General features: G+C 35.1%; 1 protein-coding gene across 1 annotated transcript; it reads right to left on the bottom strand.

Moving 5' to 3' along the window:
- Nucleotides 1-212: 212 nt before the first annotated feature.
- LOC145570479 (serine/threonine-protein phosphatase BSL1-like) lies at nt 213-17,575 on the bottom strand. The gene is made up of 21 exons (XM_081629579.1): nt 17,156-17,575; nt 17,008-17,068; nt 16,835-16,913; nt 16,652-16,731; nt 16,458-16,552; nt 13,691-13,790; nt 11,016-11,085; nt 9,680-9,781; nt 8,647-8,728; nt 8,384-8,554; nt 6,646-6,832; nt 6,088-6,289; nt 5,844-6,011; nt 5,511-5,749; nt 4,400-4,484; nt 4,213-4,311; nt 3,545-3,744; nt 3,388-3,463; nt 1,101-1,236; nt 880-1,019; nt 213-758 (listed from the first exon to the last, which is right to left on the bottom strand). Exons 1-21 carry the CDS (start codon nt 17,358-17,360, stop codon nt 675-677), a joined length of 2,661 nt encoding a protein of 886 aa, XP_081485705.1. The 5' UTR covers nt 17,361-17,575; the 3' UTR covers nt 213-674.
- Nucleotides 17,576-17,977: the final 402 nt, after the last annotated feature.

Genomic DNA, 17,977 nt, shown 5'->3' with positions numbered 1-17,977 from the left:
ATTATCACTATTTTAAACACTGGTACGGGTATTAGATGTATAAATTAGATTGATAAAGTGGTCCGTAAACCTTCTCTAATAGCTAATTCAAAGTGTGTCATGGAGGTTATGTTGCTTTGAAAAAGGCACATTAAACTCGGTAATTTTAATTAATTATTATTCAAAGTAATAAGTTTTGTCAAATGATATCCATAATGAAATGACGACGTATATAACACAACATACCCAGTGCTCATATACTGGTATTTTTATATGATACCAAAAGCAGATTCAATATTATAACACCAATTGCCAATAATACACTTGTTAAAAATAAATTAATTACAGATAAATATGATTTCATTTTACAATTAATGAACACTCAAATGTAAAGCTTCTCTCAACTGCTTCTGTATCTCTCCTTATGGCCTGCCTTTACACTACAATTCTACAAAAACAAAGTATCTATGGCTTAAGGCATATGCTAACAAAAATGGAACTAACTCTTCAACAATACCGAAGCTACATGTACAGAGGATGAGATTTATACTACTCGTATCTAAAAATCTTTAATTTAAATGAGGCTTACAGCACAGCACTGTAAGGTGTATAATGAAGGTGAAGCATCTGCTTTGGCAATTAGGGACTCTGGGTGCAAAGAGGCACATAATGCTGATGAAATCATACATTCAACGTTAAATATAAGCAAGTGAATTGCGGTCATGATCAGGCTGAGGCCGACCTCTAGTAGGAGTTGGTGGTCTTTGAATGTTGAGTTCCTAACCATTCAAGAAGAAATATCAGCACAAAGAAAAGAGGATAGAAGAAAGAGAGAACTCAGCATACAGATGGTGTCAGGAATAAAAAACAAAAAACTCCCAAGGTTTTTGTGAACTATACCTGCATCCACGTATCATCCATGGAACGTTCTGGAGAAGTCTCAGGTGATTGCATAGGCGGTGGCAAGGGATGAATCAGCTTTGGAACCACTACCAAACCACGGCCAATAACCAATATTGCTCCAGCATTGTTTGCAGTCCCTGAAGCAACTTGCAATTAGGATACAAGCTAAAATAGAACAGGGATAATTATTTCAAAACACAATTAACAATTGTAGTTACCACAATAGTTCGTAGCAGAAAAGAGTGTGATCAGCTGCCCTTGAGCAAATCGTTCAAAACCATCCATCACGCACTCATGGGCCCTAATAATGAGCTGCAGTTTGTTCTTTTTGCAAAACTCTGTGACTCGGTCAGGCTGTATATGAACCAGTTCGAATTCATTTTAGTAACAAATAGGAACAAAACCTTTTCATTGGGAAAAAAAAAATTTAAAAAAAAAAAAAAAAATAGAGAACAGAAGCACACAAACTTCAGATAGGCTTGGAAGTCAGATATTACACTTCATAACGAAGCAAATTAAGATGGCTGTAAAATAAATCCCCACAAATTTTGATAGCCAAAACTTATGTGGTCATGCAATCAAGTCTTATATGATTTTTCAGTGATATTTTGTTTAACCAGACATACATTTAAATGATACTTCCAAACTGCACATCTAGAACACTAATACCTTTCCATCCCCCTATAAAATAATCTGGGAAAGCCCCATTCAACTTAGCTTATAAGACAAGCAAACTAGGTTGACTTCATCCCATAACTGAACAGAGCAGCAATGCCACCAAAAATTCGTCAGTTCTACTCTAGCTAGGTTCTCCACAAAATAGACATCATTGCATTTCTGCAGAGCAACTTTTTCTCCTTCCCCCCACCAAAACCCACAATACAATCTAGAACCACTCATGTATATTTGAAGGACTTAGAAAAAACTCATCATACACCACATAACAGACAACATTTGAATATTTATCAAATATTTTCCCAATGACATATTTCAACATAGCAGCAGTACATAACTAAGTCCGACAATAACTCTTCTTATACATCTTCCTGAAATCAACAGTCACATGTACGGATGTACCCCCCAGCACAAATTGTCACCAATCCACATACAGTAAGGTTTATCATTTAATTTCACAATATGCCATTTTCATAAAAAGTTCCTTGTTAACTGGGCTTGTTTGGCATTGTTTTTGATTTTCAGTTTTCTGTTTTTTTTTTGGAAACAAAAAACCAAAAACAGGAAACAAGAAAAAGGTGTTTTCACTTTTCTGTTGTTAGTTTTCAAAATTATCATGTTTTTAATAAGTTTAAATAATTTTTGATTCATTTTATGACATGTATCATATGATTTTGAAAAACAAAAAACAGAAAACCACAACAATGCCAAACGAGAAGGTTTATGATTTTATTTCACAAAATGCCATTTTCATAAAAAGTTCCTTTTTAGTTCTTAGTATTGAAGGATAGGGACAATGTGAAAACATATCTTGGATGGAAGTACATATATACAACAACAACGCCTTAGTTCCAAAATGATATGGGGTCGGCTAACATGAATCAAAAGTACGTATTTACACATCACCATAAAAATACATCAACCCATCTTTCACATACGATGTGACAAAACTAGAAAATGTCTAACATCTTTCACGTACAATCCATCCAGATCAATTATACAATCTACCCCATCTCACCCACTATAGCCAAAGCCAGCATCACACCTTTTTCTCAACTGGAAATCTGAAATGTAATTTGAGAGAACATTTACATAAATCTATATACAAATCTTATGCATAAGAATTTAATTTCCAAACACACCTCACAATTCCAGTCTCATTTTCTACTAAAAAATTAATTCCAATGACACTTTGTTCAGAGAATAGGTGTTGGGTATTGGTTAATAGCACATCGGAGAATAGAAAATAAACCAATTTGCTCCAATTACAAGTCAATAGGGATAAAACTATTGCTGTAAGTTGTCAAGGCAATTTGCCACTTTCCTAAAGTCCAAGTTATCACCTACATTAGCCATATATGTATTGTGCTCTAAATCAGAACTTGTACTACTACTGATGAAAGAAAGTGTTTGGGACCGCAAAAAGAAAAAAGAGGAGACCAATAAGCCAAACATGATTCCACAAAAAGAAGTAAGTTAAATATCCAACTGATTGTGCTTTCTCCATTAAAGCAACACCCACAGAAAATAAAAGAGAATTTGTTGCAGTGTACCAACACAAAGTAAAAACCTCCTAAACTTGTGCACTACAGATTTATCATTGAAGTAAATGGGAATAATTCCACTGAAGATTTCAGTATTTTAATAAATTATTAAAATAAATAATTAAAACCAAATAAACAAATGGCTAGTTGCATGCAAATTACACCTTGTTCTTCAAGGAATGTGGATACACCACACAAAAGAAAGGGAGTGCTCAAAATGTAATTGAGTAATTAATGTCAAAACTAGAACAGTCAAACATATGAAATGTAGCTGCATAATACATACCCCAAATGTAACTAATCCAGGACCTCTAGCATTTGGTCTCAGACCTTCTATACTATCATTTTCCGTGGGATCAGACCTGCATAAAGGAATGCTGTGAGGCATCGACAGAGGCAGCAGAAAGAAAAAAAAGGAGATACAGCATCAAATTCAGGTATACCACAGCAAATCCATTAGAACTATAGACCCAGCATCCATTGTTATGGGTCTCTCAAGTTTTTCTATTTGTTCCACTGCTTGAATAGACCTTCCAATGCCACCATGCATACAGATAATTTTCTTCTCAATAAGGGCAGCGAGTGGAAGATAGTTGAATAGCTGATTAAACCGTGTCCATGCCCATATGCCATCGTTTTCCCCCTATAATTTGTTAAAATGTTAGAACAGCTAAAAATGGTAGTGCTTTCTCACTCTGAAATGAAGTTAATGTTGCACAATTTCTAGACTTGTTAAAACCTGCCCATATTAGAAAGTGTGTAGTATGCCAAACGATCAATGGTGAAAGGTGCATATCTTAAAATACTAAAAACTACCTAAGCCCTATTTACTAGCTCCGTTTTCAATTTTGGGCAATCCCAATTTACTTGCCCCATTTCCTTTATAGGAGACTATTTCTTACACCTTGGGTTGGGTCCCAGACTCAATCGTATTAATTGTTGCGCATGTAGCTATGGGGCAAGTAAACAAGGATGAAGGAAATAACAATGATTATTTTGGAAAAAAAAAAAAAAAAATTGTGGATCCATTTTTAAAAACCAAATAATATACGCAAAAACTTAATCTTGGGCCTCAGGAGTTTAAAATAAAAAAAAAACAAGTCAGCATTACCATTCTCTCAATGCATTCAAGACGAAACCCAAAGAGTGCGTTAATATCAGCAGCTTCATGATTCCCACGTATCAAGTGAACATTTTCAGGATATTCAATCTTCAAAATAAATTAATTTATTAGTTTGTAGTGCACCACAAGTTTATTAAAATAAACCAAGCTATCAAGAGAAATAGAGCAACTATACCTTCAGAGCAAGAAGTAATGTAATAGTCTCTAAGCTATGTTGCCCACGATCAACGTAGTCACCTAAAAATAGATAGTCAATATACCTGGAACAAAAACATTGACAAATTAATAGCCAACTCATTAACGCAAAACAGCTGCAAAAGCTAACTGACATTTAAGTCAGATTCACAGGACCAGTCCAAGCAGTTGAGATCATTGACAAGCATTCTTTGAAAGTGTGGAAAAAGAAAAAATAGAATATGAACCTATAAGGATATCGCATATCTTAGCATTGACTTCAAAGAAGTTGACTAAAGAGCTAATTCTCCCCCAACCTCGTTAGTCGTAATTGTCCATTTATCATCCCCCCGCCAAAAAATAAATAAATAAATAAAATAAAATAAAATAAAAAACATATTTTTCTCTCATTCTAATATAAAGCTAAAAAAAACAACAATATTAATTAACTATTCCCAATTTGGAACAATTAACTCAAAATGGATTCAGCAATGCATCATATAGTGAAAAAAGTAATGCCAAATAAAAGCATACATTGACAGAAGCATAAAAGGCACCTTCCAACCTAAGAATCGCCCCCCCCCCCCCCCCCCCTCCTTTTTTTTTTCTCAACTTGACGGTTGGCTGGATGCCAGTCTAAAGCAGAACTTTGTGGGTAATCCCCCCCACAACACACACCCCAAAAAAAAAAAAAACAACAACAACAACACTGGGATAGGTCCTCTGGGCCAGCAAATAACCAGATAAAAAAAGAAGGTAGAAAATAATTCCACATGAAACAAATACAACAAGCCCCTTGATCATAGTATACTATTTGATCTTAGTATAAGGATAAACATTTCAAAACTCAATGATTTCCGTTTCAATAACCTCTACAATTTTTCGTGTTAGATACATTGCAAGAAACAAGACAGGAAGAGCTGTTGGTCATGCAAAATTCAGAAACCATTACGTAAAAGCTGTAGAGCTGTAAACATGATTGAATTTTCACCGAAAAAGGAAGAAGTGTTTGCTTATATACATATCCCTTACCTCGGTTTTAGTAGGTTAAAACCATAATTAATGTACTATAATCTATAACTTCCAACTAAAAGAAAAGAGCAATAGCTTACGTAATGTCACCAGCGGTTGAAGGAAATCCATATTCATCAAACAATCGCATCAAATCTCCAAACTGTCCATGAAGATCACCAAACACTTTGATCGGAGCTCTCAACTGAAGAACACTTGGCTCATGCATAAATATTTGTTCTGCGGCATGGCAAATCTCACCCACTTCATAAGAATCCAAGAAAAATTTCCTATTTACTGGAGGTTTCCAGTTTCGTGGTCTGAGCAAAGTAGAGATAACCTGACAAAAGTTAAAGAGCAATGAATACGAATGACATATTTCAGTTTCCCATGTCCGCGATTGGAAAAAATTAAAAAATATTTTGATGTCCTACTTTTTTATGCAAACCCTGAGGAGACTTGGGTTTCACGAACTTTTTGCCAAGAGTTGACTGGTCACTGGTGACAGGTATCATCCTCCTGCTCTCATTTTCAAACTGGTCAAGTGATAACTGCCGCACCATTCCACCTAAGTTCCCTACAATTTCTTTAGCGACTACAACCTGTGCCAACCAAAAGTCAATACTGGAAACCTTAAGCACAATTAAAACATAATAATACTGAAGTAAAAGTACATACTGCTCTAGGATGGAGGCGAACATCACCATCAGCATCACTACCATCTGAAGGAGTATCTGTGGTAGGTGTGCTGCCTTGCGACAGAGGAGATTCATCTGGTGGAGATGAGGATGCAGCTTGAGCAGCCTGCCAGACCGTTCTAACTGCTTCAACCTCAGCAGCAGATGCCTCCACAAGTTTATCCACAGATTTTTTTCCGGGGCTGGAAACAGAAGTTTCAAAGTTCAAATATATTCCACCAAGTCACTCAACCATCATAAATATTGCTTCCTTCGTTTTTTTAAGATGCATCACTTTCAATTTAGGAAAGTTTCAATTTAGATGAATCAATTTTTTCTTTCTCTTTTAGGTAAGGTTTTGCTTATCAAATTACCCATTTGCCCTTACTAACTTCCAAATTCTTATATTGTTCTCCCATTGGTCCCCACTACCCTAAATAAACTACCCCTACACCCATTTAAAATCTCTCACCAAAAATTGCCTAGGAGCCCATGAAATCCAAAGTGATCCATCTAAAAGAATCGGAGGAAGCATTAAAGAAAAGCCAGAAACTTCTACCTAACACCACAAGGTAGATTTTTTTCATGACTTCCATCAGATACATTTATAGAGGGCGGCGTAGAAATACTAATATTAACTCTGGGATCAGTTAGGCTCGGAGCTCTCTCCGATGTCAGTGGTGGGGAATTATCATCAGACTGCGACACCATATTCTCTGCGACCAGGAAGTCATCCAGCAATACATCTGCATGAAAATCCATACTATTCAACATCACATATTTGAGTCAAGATTTAAATTCACTGTGCAACCATGTCACCTGTACACGAGTATAGAACATGGGTACAAAATCCAGTGTCCGATTGTAAAAATAAACAAAATATAATGGGGATTATAAAGAGTGCAACCAGATAATATGACCCAAAGCCTTAAATGACATTTATTACCCTCTACCGCAATACATGCCTACTCCCTAAACTTATTTAAGTCCCCATTATTCCAACGCTCTACTCTCCACACCAAAGACTCCATCTCAATAAATGTGACACCATTCTATTTTGTTTAAAAAGACACTTAATAGCAATCCTACAAAAACATAAAAAATAAAAAAAATTGCCTTCAATCTCAAAGGCACATTATGGCCATGTAATTTTGCCGCAATTCGACTCAATATCACTCAGCAAATATTATTTTCTTGATCAAAACTATATTCGTTATTGTGTACAACAAGCTGTGCAGCATACCTGAACACTCCATCACAGTAAACTCCTCATCCAATGTCAGCACACCTTGGTCCTCATCTCAGTTGGTTCTAGACCCATACTCCATACACTAGGTTTACTTATGCTACACCTAAAACTTTTCATGATTTTAGCTTGTCTTTGTAGCTCTCAAAACTAGCATTGGTCCTTAACATCCATCAACCAGAATCTGATAGCCATAAGCTCATTCATGATATTTACAAGGCGCTGATTACAAATCCTTAAAGTAGCCCTGTACTTTTTATTCATTAATAGGTAATAAAATTTATAAAAAAAATTAGACAGACACCATGGGGGCGCCCATTACCCATATAGAAATAAGACTAAGGAAAAAATAACCTCATGCCCTGGAGCCATCACAACCCAACTAATCAGCAACATTTTTGGGACATCAAGCATCTCTCAGGACCCCATAATTTCTACGGGCTTTATAATTTCCATGTGCACCTCCAAAAGATACTGTGATAGTGAAATAGATTTGCCAGCACATGACAAAAAGGCAAGATATGACAACAGGGAAGTATATCTGCTTGTAAATCAAACGCAGTAACTAAAATTTGTTTTCTACACAATCTATTAGAAGTATCTGAGCAGTGGAATCTAGAAATATTTTTTCATAAATTATTTATCATGGATGCTCTACCCTTGTATTATTTCATTTTGCTTTTTATAAGCTACCAGTTCCTTCCTCTTCATCCATTCATTACCTAGGAAATAATATTCAACTTCAGGTGCCAGTCTACTGCTTGATTCATATACAAGCATGAAATTTTCTATAGCAAGCAAATAATCTAATAAACCAACAGACATAATATCTCACATCTAATTCAGAAGGACAACATAGTTCTGCACAACTGCTCGAAAATTTCAAACGAAATGACATTCTCAGATTCTCTCAAGCAATTCATTCTTAACAAAGAACTTTTAGCACATCAAGAGCCACTTAGAGATAAAGCATCAGCATTTGAGATTAAACACACACACACACTCTAGCATGCGTATGTACATCAACCTTTTTTGACAAATTCATCCTTACCTCCCCTAAGACCACCATAAATATATATACGAACACCAACAGAAGCAGAAGCATGCCGACAGCGACGCATCAACTCCAAGGAAGGATCGTATTCTGTTTGTCCTTTGTTGCCCTTTGAAGAAGTCACCAGTCCATTCCTATCCAACCACACTCCAGCAGCAGTGTCCAAAACTGGTATACATTAAACAAACAGACAGCGCCCATTTATTATCACAGTCCATTTCACATGCTCAAAGAATTATCAACACCAGTCCTGGGGTTACCTGCAACAGCTGCTTCACCTTCAATGGCACGTCCTCCCCTAAGAGCACCCCCAGTAACATGCAATCTAGCACCTACAAAGACCTAATAAGCAACAAATTTAGATACAAACTTGTCTAAGTAAAATCTGGAAAACTCAAAAGATAAATAAATATACAGATAAAAAAGAAAACAAAAAATTCTGCTATGTCACTATTCATATGATCATATGTTGACTTTGTCTATAGTTTTTTACTAACATAATAGCGGAAATAGTCGACGTGTGTCGGTTATTAAAAAAGGGAGGAGATTTCCTCTTTCAACCTTTCAAACCGTAGTCAAATGTCAAAAATATGAGAGCAGCAGCAGCAACAGAGTACAAGTTAAGCTAGAAAGAAGGAGAGCAGCATCTGAACCTAATAAAAGACAGCAACAGAAAAGAAGAGACACGAAGGTGGAAGTAAAAGATGAGCCCATTTTAATTGACTTTTCGAGTTCTAATTCCCAGTAAGAAGTTAAGTTTCCCTTTAAATTCCCCTTATTTTTATATGCTGTATATGCTGAGGCTTTCATTGCTACTCATTTCCAGACAGTTAACTTTCACTTAGTTTCTTCCCTTCAAAAACAATCGCTCAGGAGGCAGCAAAGCACCTCATGCTACACTTTAGGCAGCCTGATGCATTTAGAGATCATTCACTCACTAGTCACTACAACACCATAGGAGCCTTTATAAAAACATGTTGGAAATTATCCTAACATCTCTCATTTAACATTGTTTGGGTTATTGTGGTAAAAGTTGTATAGTTCACTAATTACAATAACCCTAATTAAATATCTCCCCTGCTTTTCATTCAAGGAAAAATAGGCAGCTTTGAATTGTTATAACTCGTTAACTCCCATCCTTACACTCAATTCCCAAATCCATTATTTCCAAACCCACAAAACAATGAAACTATATCCCATTCCTACCCTCTAAATCCCATAAACAAAAGCTTTGTAAATTAATGAACCAAAAGCTTCCATAAACAGTTATACGGCTAATACCACAAAACTTACCGCAGCATGTTGGTACCTTGGAGAGGGAGAAACACCGGGTGCTAGAGTCCACTCCCACTGACCATTTCTATGCATAAGTAGTCCATATGCATCTGCAAGGGGCTGTATATGCACGATATCAATCAATAACATATAAACTCTTTCTATGTAAACCTCTTAGAATCCATTCATAAGAGTCATAGCAAATTGGAAGAACAATCATGTAGCTTTACAAACCAATATGCAAAAAAGATAAGTTGAAAATGAATGTATACGTTCCACAAGCCATGGAATAAATGCTACATGTGACAAAATATGTTTAAGATCAACCAGTGATTATTAAATTTGGGGGTGAACTGACAGAAATTTAACCATTTTGCCTGAAATGCAGAAGTTATGCACAATTTTATACGTATTCATGAAGAAGAAAAAAAGCAATAAAATAATTCAATGAAATCTACAACTATTTGCACAAGAAGCTCTTTCACAAATCAATATGGATCATATAAAGGCTGTTCTTTGCCCCATTATTGTCATCCTTGAATCTAATCAGTATACCTTACAATAAGGCAATGGGTTCATTTAAGGATGTATGACAGGTTCTCAAAAGCCAGAACTGCTCCAGGCAGTAAAGGGTCACCACATCTGCTGCACCAGGTACAGTCGTACAGGCATATGCAAATCATTCGTGTATGGCTTAATTTTCTGCAAAAATGCTAGTAATTGTTTCAGACTTCAGTTTTTATTTACTAATTTATTTTGGTGAAATGCTGTTATGATTTATGAAAGTGGCCAGGGAAATGAGGAGTACCCTATTAAGAAAGAATGAATGAAGCTAGGAACAATGGGTACACCTTATAGTTCATATAGTTCACACTGTTGGGTTAAAGCCTCAACAAGCTTTTTTTATCCAAGTATGTACTAAAATATGTATAGAAGATGCACAACTTACATACACTTTTACTTCTACCACTAAGAAGAATACATACGCATCATTAAGGAAAAATTCCATATTGAACCCATTTGTCTCAGCTTCCACATCTTCCACAAGAAACAAAACAAATATGGTATGCATAAGGAGAGAAACTAGACCTACAAGAGCTTTCTGAGGCATTGTAAGAACTACAAAGACATATTATAATAATATTGGACACTCAAAAACTTCTACAGATCAAGGCATGGAGAGAGAGCATAAATCAATCAATCAAAGCTTTAATCCCATAAGAGAGAGCATAAAGACAGGGAAATAGAGAAATACACTGTGCACAAAGAGTTCAGAAATATCAGAACAGACAATCCTATGCAAAAACAAGGAAGCAGTCAGCAGTAAAACTTCCCACAAACAGAAGCAACATACCGCGCCAGTTGAGTCTCTTCCGCCACATAGCAAAAACATGCCGTCTGATCGAGCACTTGCAGTGGCATACCTACACATTGTGCAACCATATTGTTGAATATAATTAGTAAGGTTTAAGCTGTATTGTGATGTATATGAAGTATCAAATAAGTCAATTTCAAAACATCTGGACAACCAACTATTAATGGATCCCTGGCAAATTGACAAGTCATTGATGACAGAACATAACAAGCAAACTTTCATGTGATACATTAAAAATCATCTTCTCTATCAGTTTATCACCCTCCCTCCAAATTTTTCATTGCTATTATATCTACAAAATTGATATGAATGGGGTTATCTATCCTATAAGTGTTAGAGAGAGAATGTTTGTTATTACATCTAAAGAATTGTTATGACGTAAACCCTAGCTCCTTATCTAGGCTTTCCATTTTCCCTCTTATTAGACAAACTCAACTAGTTTGTATTTAGGCATCTCTTAGCTGATTTCTTAATTATACTTTATACAGTCTTGTGCACCGATTTCCCAGATCATCTTAGCTCCATAAATTATTAGTACTGACTCCTGCTGTTTTTTTTTTTTTTTTTTTTTTTGGGTTTTAGCCTTCTTTTATAATTTTTTTTTTTTTATATATATGATTCTCGTCTTTGGCCTTCTTTTCTGTTCACAAGGGAGGAATTTTGGAGATTATCAATTTATAGCTCAGTGTATATATTTTTAATGCAGGCTCTTCCATAGGACTATAGATCATATCTAAGTTTGACACTGGTTGAGTATTTATGCTTCCATGAAACCTCTTCTGCAATTCAGATGAGTTTTTGACATGACTTCTATTGTGGTGGTTTTAATTAGCCTGATTTGTTGGGTGGTGGCAGCCATGGATGCATCTTTGCAGGAGGAAGATCATATTTTGTGGAAGGTTAATTTTGTTTTTTACTTTTCTCCATTTTACTCCTTTTGTCCTAACGGCTTACTACTTTACAAAATACAAACTTTACTTTCAAGGATTTCCCAGATTAGTATACACACTTTCCCTTAGAGGGATTCAACCCAAACATTTTGTTAAGTATATCTTTAGAAAAATTTGGCCTGCTTTCATTATCGTATATTAAATTTTGGTATTCTTTCTCCCTTTTTCCATAAGAAATATGCCTCATTTTGAGGCTCATCCATGCTAGTCATCTTAAAGCTAGAAGTCAGAGCAATGTTCACCCAACTCTTCAATACTAAATTTCAATTGCCCCTTTGAATATTTATAAAAAACCAATCATCACATTCACCACACAAAATTAACATATTACTATATGAGTTCTTCAAATTTAAAAGAAAATAGTAGCCAAAAATTAAGCAGCGAGAGAAAGCAAAAGACAACCCTACCTCTTCAAAATAAAATTAATGCCGTACTTACAAAAGTAGAATGGTGAGATCTTTTGTTTCCAGATAAATCATAGTTCAAGATAAATCATAGTTTCAAGTAAGGCACATGTGCTAGGCTTAACACTTAGCTATCTAGTACTCAATACCAAGATGCTTGGCCCAAATGGCTGCTAAGGATGGAAAAACAGCTTCTCTAACCAAAATACTTTTACTTAAAATTTTTTTTAAAAAAAAAAAAAAAAAAAAAAAAAAAAAAAAAAAAACCCCAACACTTTCACAATGATTTCCAGGGTGAAAGGCCTACTATTTCACGCAATGCTTTCCAGCATAATATCATATCTAGTTACCTACTAATGGACCCAACCTGAGCTAAAACTAGCTTATGTTAAATTGAATTAAGGGTTCACAAGTCGATTTTATGGGAAAATCTAATGATCCTCGCTAGTAATTGCTTCATTCAAAAAGCACTATATATGTGATTTAAGTATAGATCATTAGTTCGTGAGAAAATGCTTTTAGAGGTTTTCAGATTTCTGATGGAAACGAGAGACCATGGTGATCATAATTGATAATTCACCAACTTTGCTGATGTCGTTGACTTTTATCATCTATTGAGTATCAGTCAATAAAAGCCATAGTAGTGATCTAAGTGGCTTTATTGGTTAGCAAATGTATTCTTCACTTTTGCACTCAATTAGAGCAATATTATCAAATAGAATATTTGAGGGTAGTCTCCACTTATATACTAGGTTCTGACTTCTGAGAAACATTTGGTATTAAATTTGTAGAAGACTTGCTTCAATAGAGTCAAAATATTCTGGGCATGAGTAGTTTGTATTTTACCCTACTTCAGTAATTGGTACAAGGGTAATTGACTGGCATACCTATATCTCATAGTGTTGTATAGATACTATGCACTTTACTATATTTAAATCCACCAGTCACAATGATAGCTGGAGGGAAGGGGAAGGAAAAATATAAAACAAAAAAGTCACCTAAAAAGAATAAATTTATTCAAGGCAGTAATAAAAGCAAGTTTCCACAAGCTAAAAGCATAGCCCTTTTACCTTTCAAACACCACCCAAGACAATGGGGGTATATATATCAAAAGTCCACAAAATAAAGACAGAATGTCGATTAAATAAATTTTTTTAACCATCACAGCTGTAAAAATAAATTTAAACCAACTACTTGATTACATGCCCACATTAACAATTAACAAGCCTTTAAAGTTTAAAGTTAACGACTAGAAGCAGATATAAATTTACACTAAAACTAGCAAACAGAATAAACTCACATTCTAGCAGATGGTCTATCACCTTCAGGGTTAAGCCTCTGCCAAACATATGGCTTTTGAGCAGTATCCAAAACCCAAGCATCTGACAGAACCCTTTTCCCTGAAAGAGAAAAGTATATTTTACTATCTATATATTATTGGCATAAGAGCACCAATAAACAGCGTTCTAATAACTACAAATAGCAAGATAAGCAGTGTAGCCCACAAGGAATTAGCATAGTCAGCAAATTGGCAACCAGGTAGTTATATAAATGCAGTAACAGAAGTGGTTTCTCAGTTCAGACAAGACCTTATCTGACATTATAACTATCGAGTGGCAAACTATCCATTAATACCAGCATTGACACAAAGCAAGAACTAGCACAAAAAAAAAAAAAAAAAAAAAAAAAAAAAAAAAAAAAAACAGAAATGCAAGTACATGATTAGCTGGCTGTAAACAAAAATGTACACACACAGAAACTTTGAAACACAAGGGTCAAAAGTAAACATGACCAAACTATGACAACAAAGTTAACTAGTGAAAATGATATGGAACTGAAACTTGTCCGTTCCATTACATGGCAACCATTTAGTAACGGATTTTGAACATGCCCTTCCACGAAAAAAAGAAAAAAAAAATACATCCTAGCCGAACCATCAACTATGACTCACCATGTAGTTTTTCATGGAAAATGGTAAAATGAGAGAACACTTACAGACTGTTTAGAAGAGGAGAAAATGGAAGTGAAGATAAAGAAGGATTAAGGAGAAAGCCCAAAGAGGTTAGTTATTCCCATGAAGATAGAATTCCCACGCCAATTCATCTCTCCCAATTCCCATTACAATTCATCTCTTCCAATTCAACCTTTTTTCTTTAATTCTCCAATTCCTCATCTTCTTCCTTAAATTTGACATTAATTTTCTTTCTTTATTAAATTTAATAAATCAATTCCATTATTTCTCCTATTTCCATGGAACTTTGTTAATTACATTTGGAAATTCAAAAGGTTTTCCCCATATTTAAACTGGGCAATGGGTATGAACAATAAATTTTCAAATTTTCTTTCTAAATTTCTCCCACATCATCCAATTCTAATTTTATTTATCAAAAAATTAAAAGAAAAATTAAAACATTACATCAATTTAGATAAACTACAAAATTACCTAAATCTTTTATTATTCATGATTTATTGTCATCATTGATTAGTCTTGCAGTTGCCGAGCACTCTCGATTTCAATTCACCTCTAAAACTCACCAACTTCCAATTTGCGGAGCAAAGTAAAAGTAAGTCTTTCCTTTTTTAAAAAAAAAAATTGGGCAAAGTTTGATTACCTTGATTGTCTCATGATTCTAATTGATTTATTATAAGGTTAAACTAAATTAAGTGAGAAACGAAGAAAGATCGCACTTGAGAGTGGATAAGGTTTTTATTTATTTCAAAGTTACTACCATTATACTTGTTGAATTTTGTAATTATGCCCTCTAAGATCAGAAGGTTGATAAATAGTTCAAGTTGTATCAAGTTAAAATATCCGAATATATTTTTGTGCCTAATTTGATATATGTAATCATTATATCATAGCATATTGTAGTATATATGCTGTTTAATTTTAGCCTAAAATTTTTTAGTTTGTATAAGTTAGAAAATATGATAGGCCCATATTGTAATTTAAAACAGGGCCTTAAAAATCTTCAAAATGGCCTTGCATGAAACCATATTCGATTTTTGACACTTTAAATGTTTATCTTGATAGGATTGTAAGATTCAACAATTTTAACATTCTACCTAGGTCACGTATTTTAAGGATCATAAAATCGTAAGATTCTAATATGAATAGCAATCATCACAGCAGTGATAGCTGGTTGTAAAGGAACTTAAATGGCTGTGGGAGGTTAACCACAATTGAGCCCATTGTCGCATGTGCTTGCATGTTGAAGCCATATTTAACTTATATTATCGTGATTAACTAAGTCAGGCTATGCCATGTCATACTTCTCCAAAGAAATGTGGCTTAGATTGTGTCTTACCAAGCCATGTTTTTTTCATGATGTGTCTTGTCATGCCATGGGCAGCCCAGCACACTTGTATAATATAAATTTAACATATCCAGGAACACACTCTCTCCGAAATCTAGAAGAATCTGAAATATTTGTGCCAAAAATAAATCTAATTTGGACCATGAAGAATACGAAGGATTGTGAAAATAGGAGAGAAAAAGTCCAAGAAAATTAATTATGGCACATGAATTTTTTTTAGCATCCAGCAGATCCACCTTTTCAACCAAGGTTGATGATGAAATATGAGGGTTTTTTTTTTTTTTTTGCATAATCAGCTATAGCTCATGTGGAACTTCAAAAGTAACTATCAAAAAATCCTTGCAACAAATAACTCCAATGGCATAGTCAACTCCATTTAGAATGCATTGCCAATCCAGGTAATTCAACCATTAAATAACACCAATTCTAATGTGTCGAGCCCTCCAAAGCCAATAAGCGAATACTCTATCCATTTTTCTTTGTTCTTCCTACTATCCTATTACATCGGTTAATTTGTTATCCTTCTTTACTTATAATTAAAGTCTTTAAATTTCTATCTCCACATCATCCGTTTGAGAAAACAGATTCAGAGGTTTCTTGAACATCCCCCCTCAAACCCTCGTACAAAGTAACTTCACAAGGAGGGGATAGATAGTAATAGTCTTGCCCAATAGGAGTTTTTAAAACGACTCTACTTAGTGTCAAAAAAATTTAAAATGCATCAAAGAGAACACAAGATGAAGAACTAACCATCATTGCCACTGACTGTAACAAGGTACCTTTGAGCAACCAGGTCCATTACATGGCCATATCTAGGTCCAGGTCCTTGACCTTGGACAACTACTCTGCAAACACACAATTAAGGAAAGAAGATGAATGAATATCCACAAAACGAAAGCTCGTGTCATCAAAGGAATTATTTTTCTGCCAAAAATGTCACTCACCTATGCCATTTATACTTGTCATTGGTCAAATCAAGCACATATAGATCATCTGTCGAATGCCCGGCAGGTCCTATACCACCCTACTCTCCACTCCAAAGCACAACACCACATCAATAAATAACACTACCAACATTCATCCCAAGCAAAAAACAACAAAAATTGAAATGCCATACAAACACTCACCTGAAATACAACCATAGTTCCAACTGCAGCAGCTGCGTGAGCCGCCCTCGGAGAAGGCGGGTCACCAGCCGGTCTAATCCTATTGTTCAAAACACCCAAACACAATCAAAATTCAGAAACACCAAACCAAAAACAGAAACAAAATCAACAAATAAGGTGATAAAACATCAAACCTTGCCCATTTCTTAGTAAGAACATCATAGGAATGAACAGAATTCGTAACCCCAGCCAACCCTAAATCACAAAACCAAATCAAATCAATCAAACCCAACAATTCAATCAACCAAAATCAAATCAAACAAAATCGAAAAACCCATTAACTGATTCCAGGAGCGGAAGAAGAAGCGCCGCCTTCAATGGCGGTTGCACCACCAAAAAGAATAAGACGAGGACCCTGAGATTTGGTAGCTGCGACGGCGGTAAGGGTATGACCACAACGAGGACCAGGCGCATCTTCGTCGGAATCCCAAAACGATTCCAAAGGGTTGTACGTAGGAGCAGGTTGCAGCCATGGCTTGGACGCCATTGATGAAGAAGAAGAAGAAGGAAGAAGGAAGAAGAAGAAGAGAAGAAATGAAAAACCCTAGGAGAGAGAAAATGGAGAGAATTTGAAAGAGTTGATCATGGCGCTGGTTTGGTGGTGCTAGAGGTGGTTGGTACCTTGGATACTGTGCATTGAAATTCCAATTCACAATCTTAATTTTTTTGATTAAATTAAATTGTAAGGATGAAATCAGAAATTCCGGGGGTTTTATTTTTGTTTTTTGTTTTTGCTGTGATAATTATTTATATTATTTTCTGGGTTTTGATGTGAATATTATGAAATGAGGTGTAATTGGGTGCCAAAAAAAGTCAACCGGTAATGGTATTGGTTTTGCTTACTGTCAACTGTCCCACACTAGAAGAGGGCCAGCCTGGATGATGATCTAGTATTTATCATAGGAATTGTCTTTTTTGGGGAATAAATGGAAGCTTGGATTCTAGATATCAATATAGTTGGATAGTTCTATCACTTTATATTTATATCAACTTGGGTGTTTTATATTCACTACTCTATTGTATTTGGTTTATGGGAGTATAAGTGAGCTTGTTGCTCATTTGGAGATTCACCCGATGTAATGCTCGTTTTAAAATATTATTATT

Source organism: Chenopodium album, chromosome 12 (genome assembly GCF_948465745.1).
Source record: "Chenopodium album chromosome 12, dcCheAlbu1.1, whole genome shotgun sequence".
Taxonomy (NCBI): Eukaryota; Viridiplantae; Streptophyta; class Magnoliopsida; order Caryophyllales; family Amaranthaceae; genus Chenopodium; species Chenopodium album.
The sequence above is the reverse complement of the archived record's forward strand: the minus strand, read 5'-3'. Positions and strand labels throughout refer to the sequence as shown.

What these genes read in the sequence shown, in the direction of transcription:
- LOC145570479 (XM_081629579.1), bottom strand. Translation starts at nt 17,360, where the DNA reads ATGGCGTCCAAGCCATGGCTGCAACCTGCTCCTACGTACAACCCTTTG. An exon ending in CTGGATTAGTTACATTTGGG is followed by an intron (nt 1,237 to 3,387) that starts GTATGTATTATG and finishes GTTCATATACAG; the next exon opens with CCTGACCGAGTCACAGAGTT. An exon ending in TGGATGATACGTGGATGCAG is followed by an intron (nt 759 to 879) that starts GTATAGTTCACA and finishes TTGAATGGTTAG; the next exon opens with GAACTCAACATTCAAAGACC.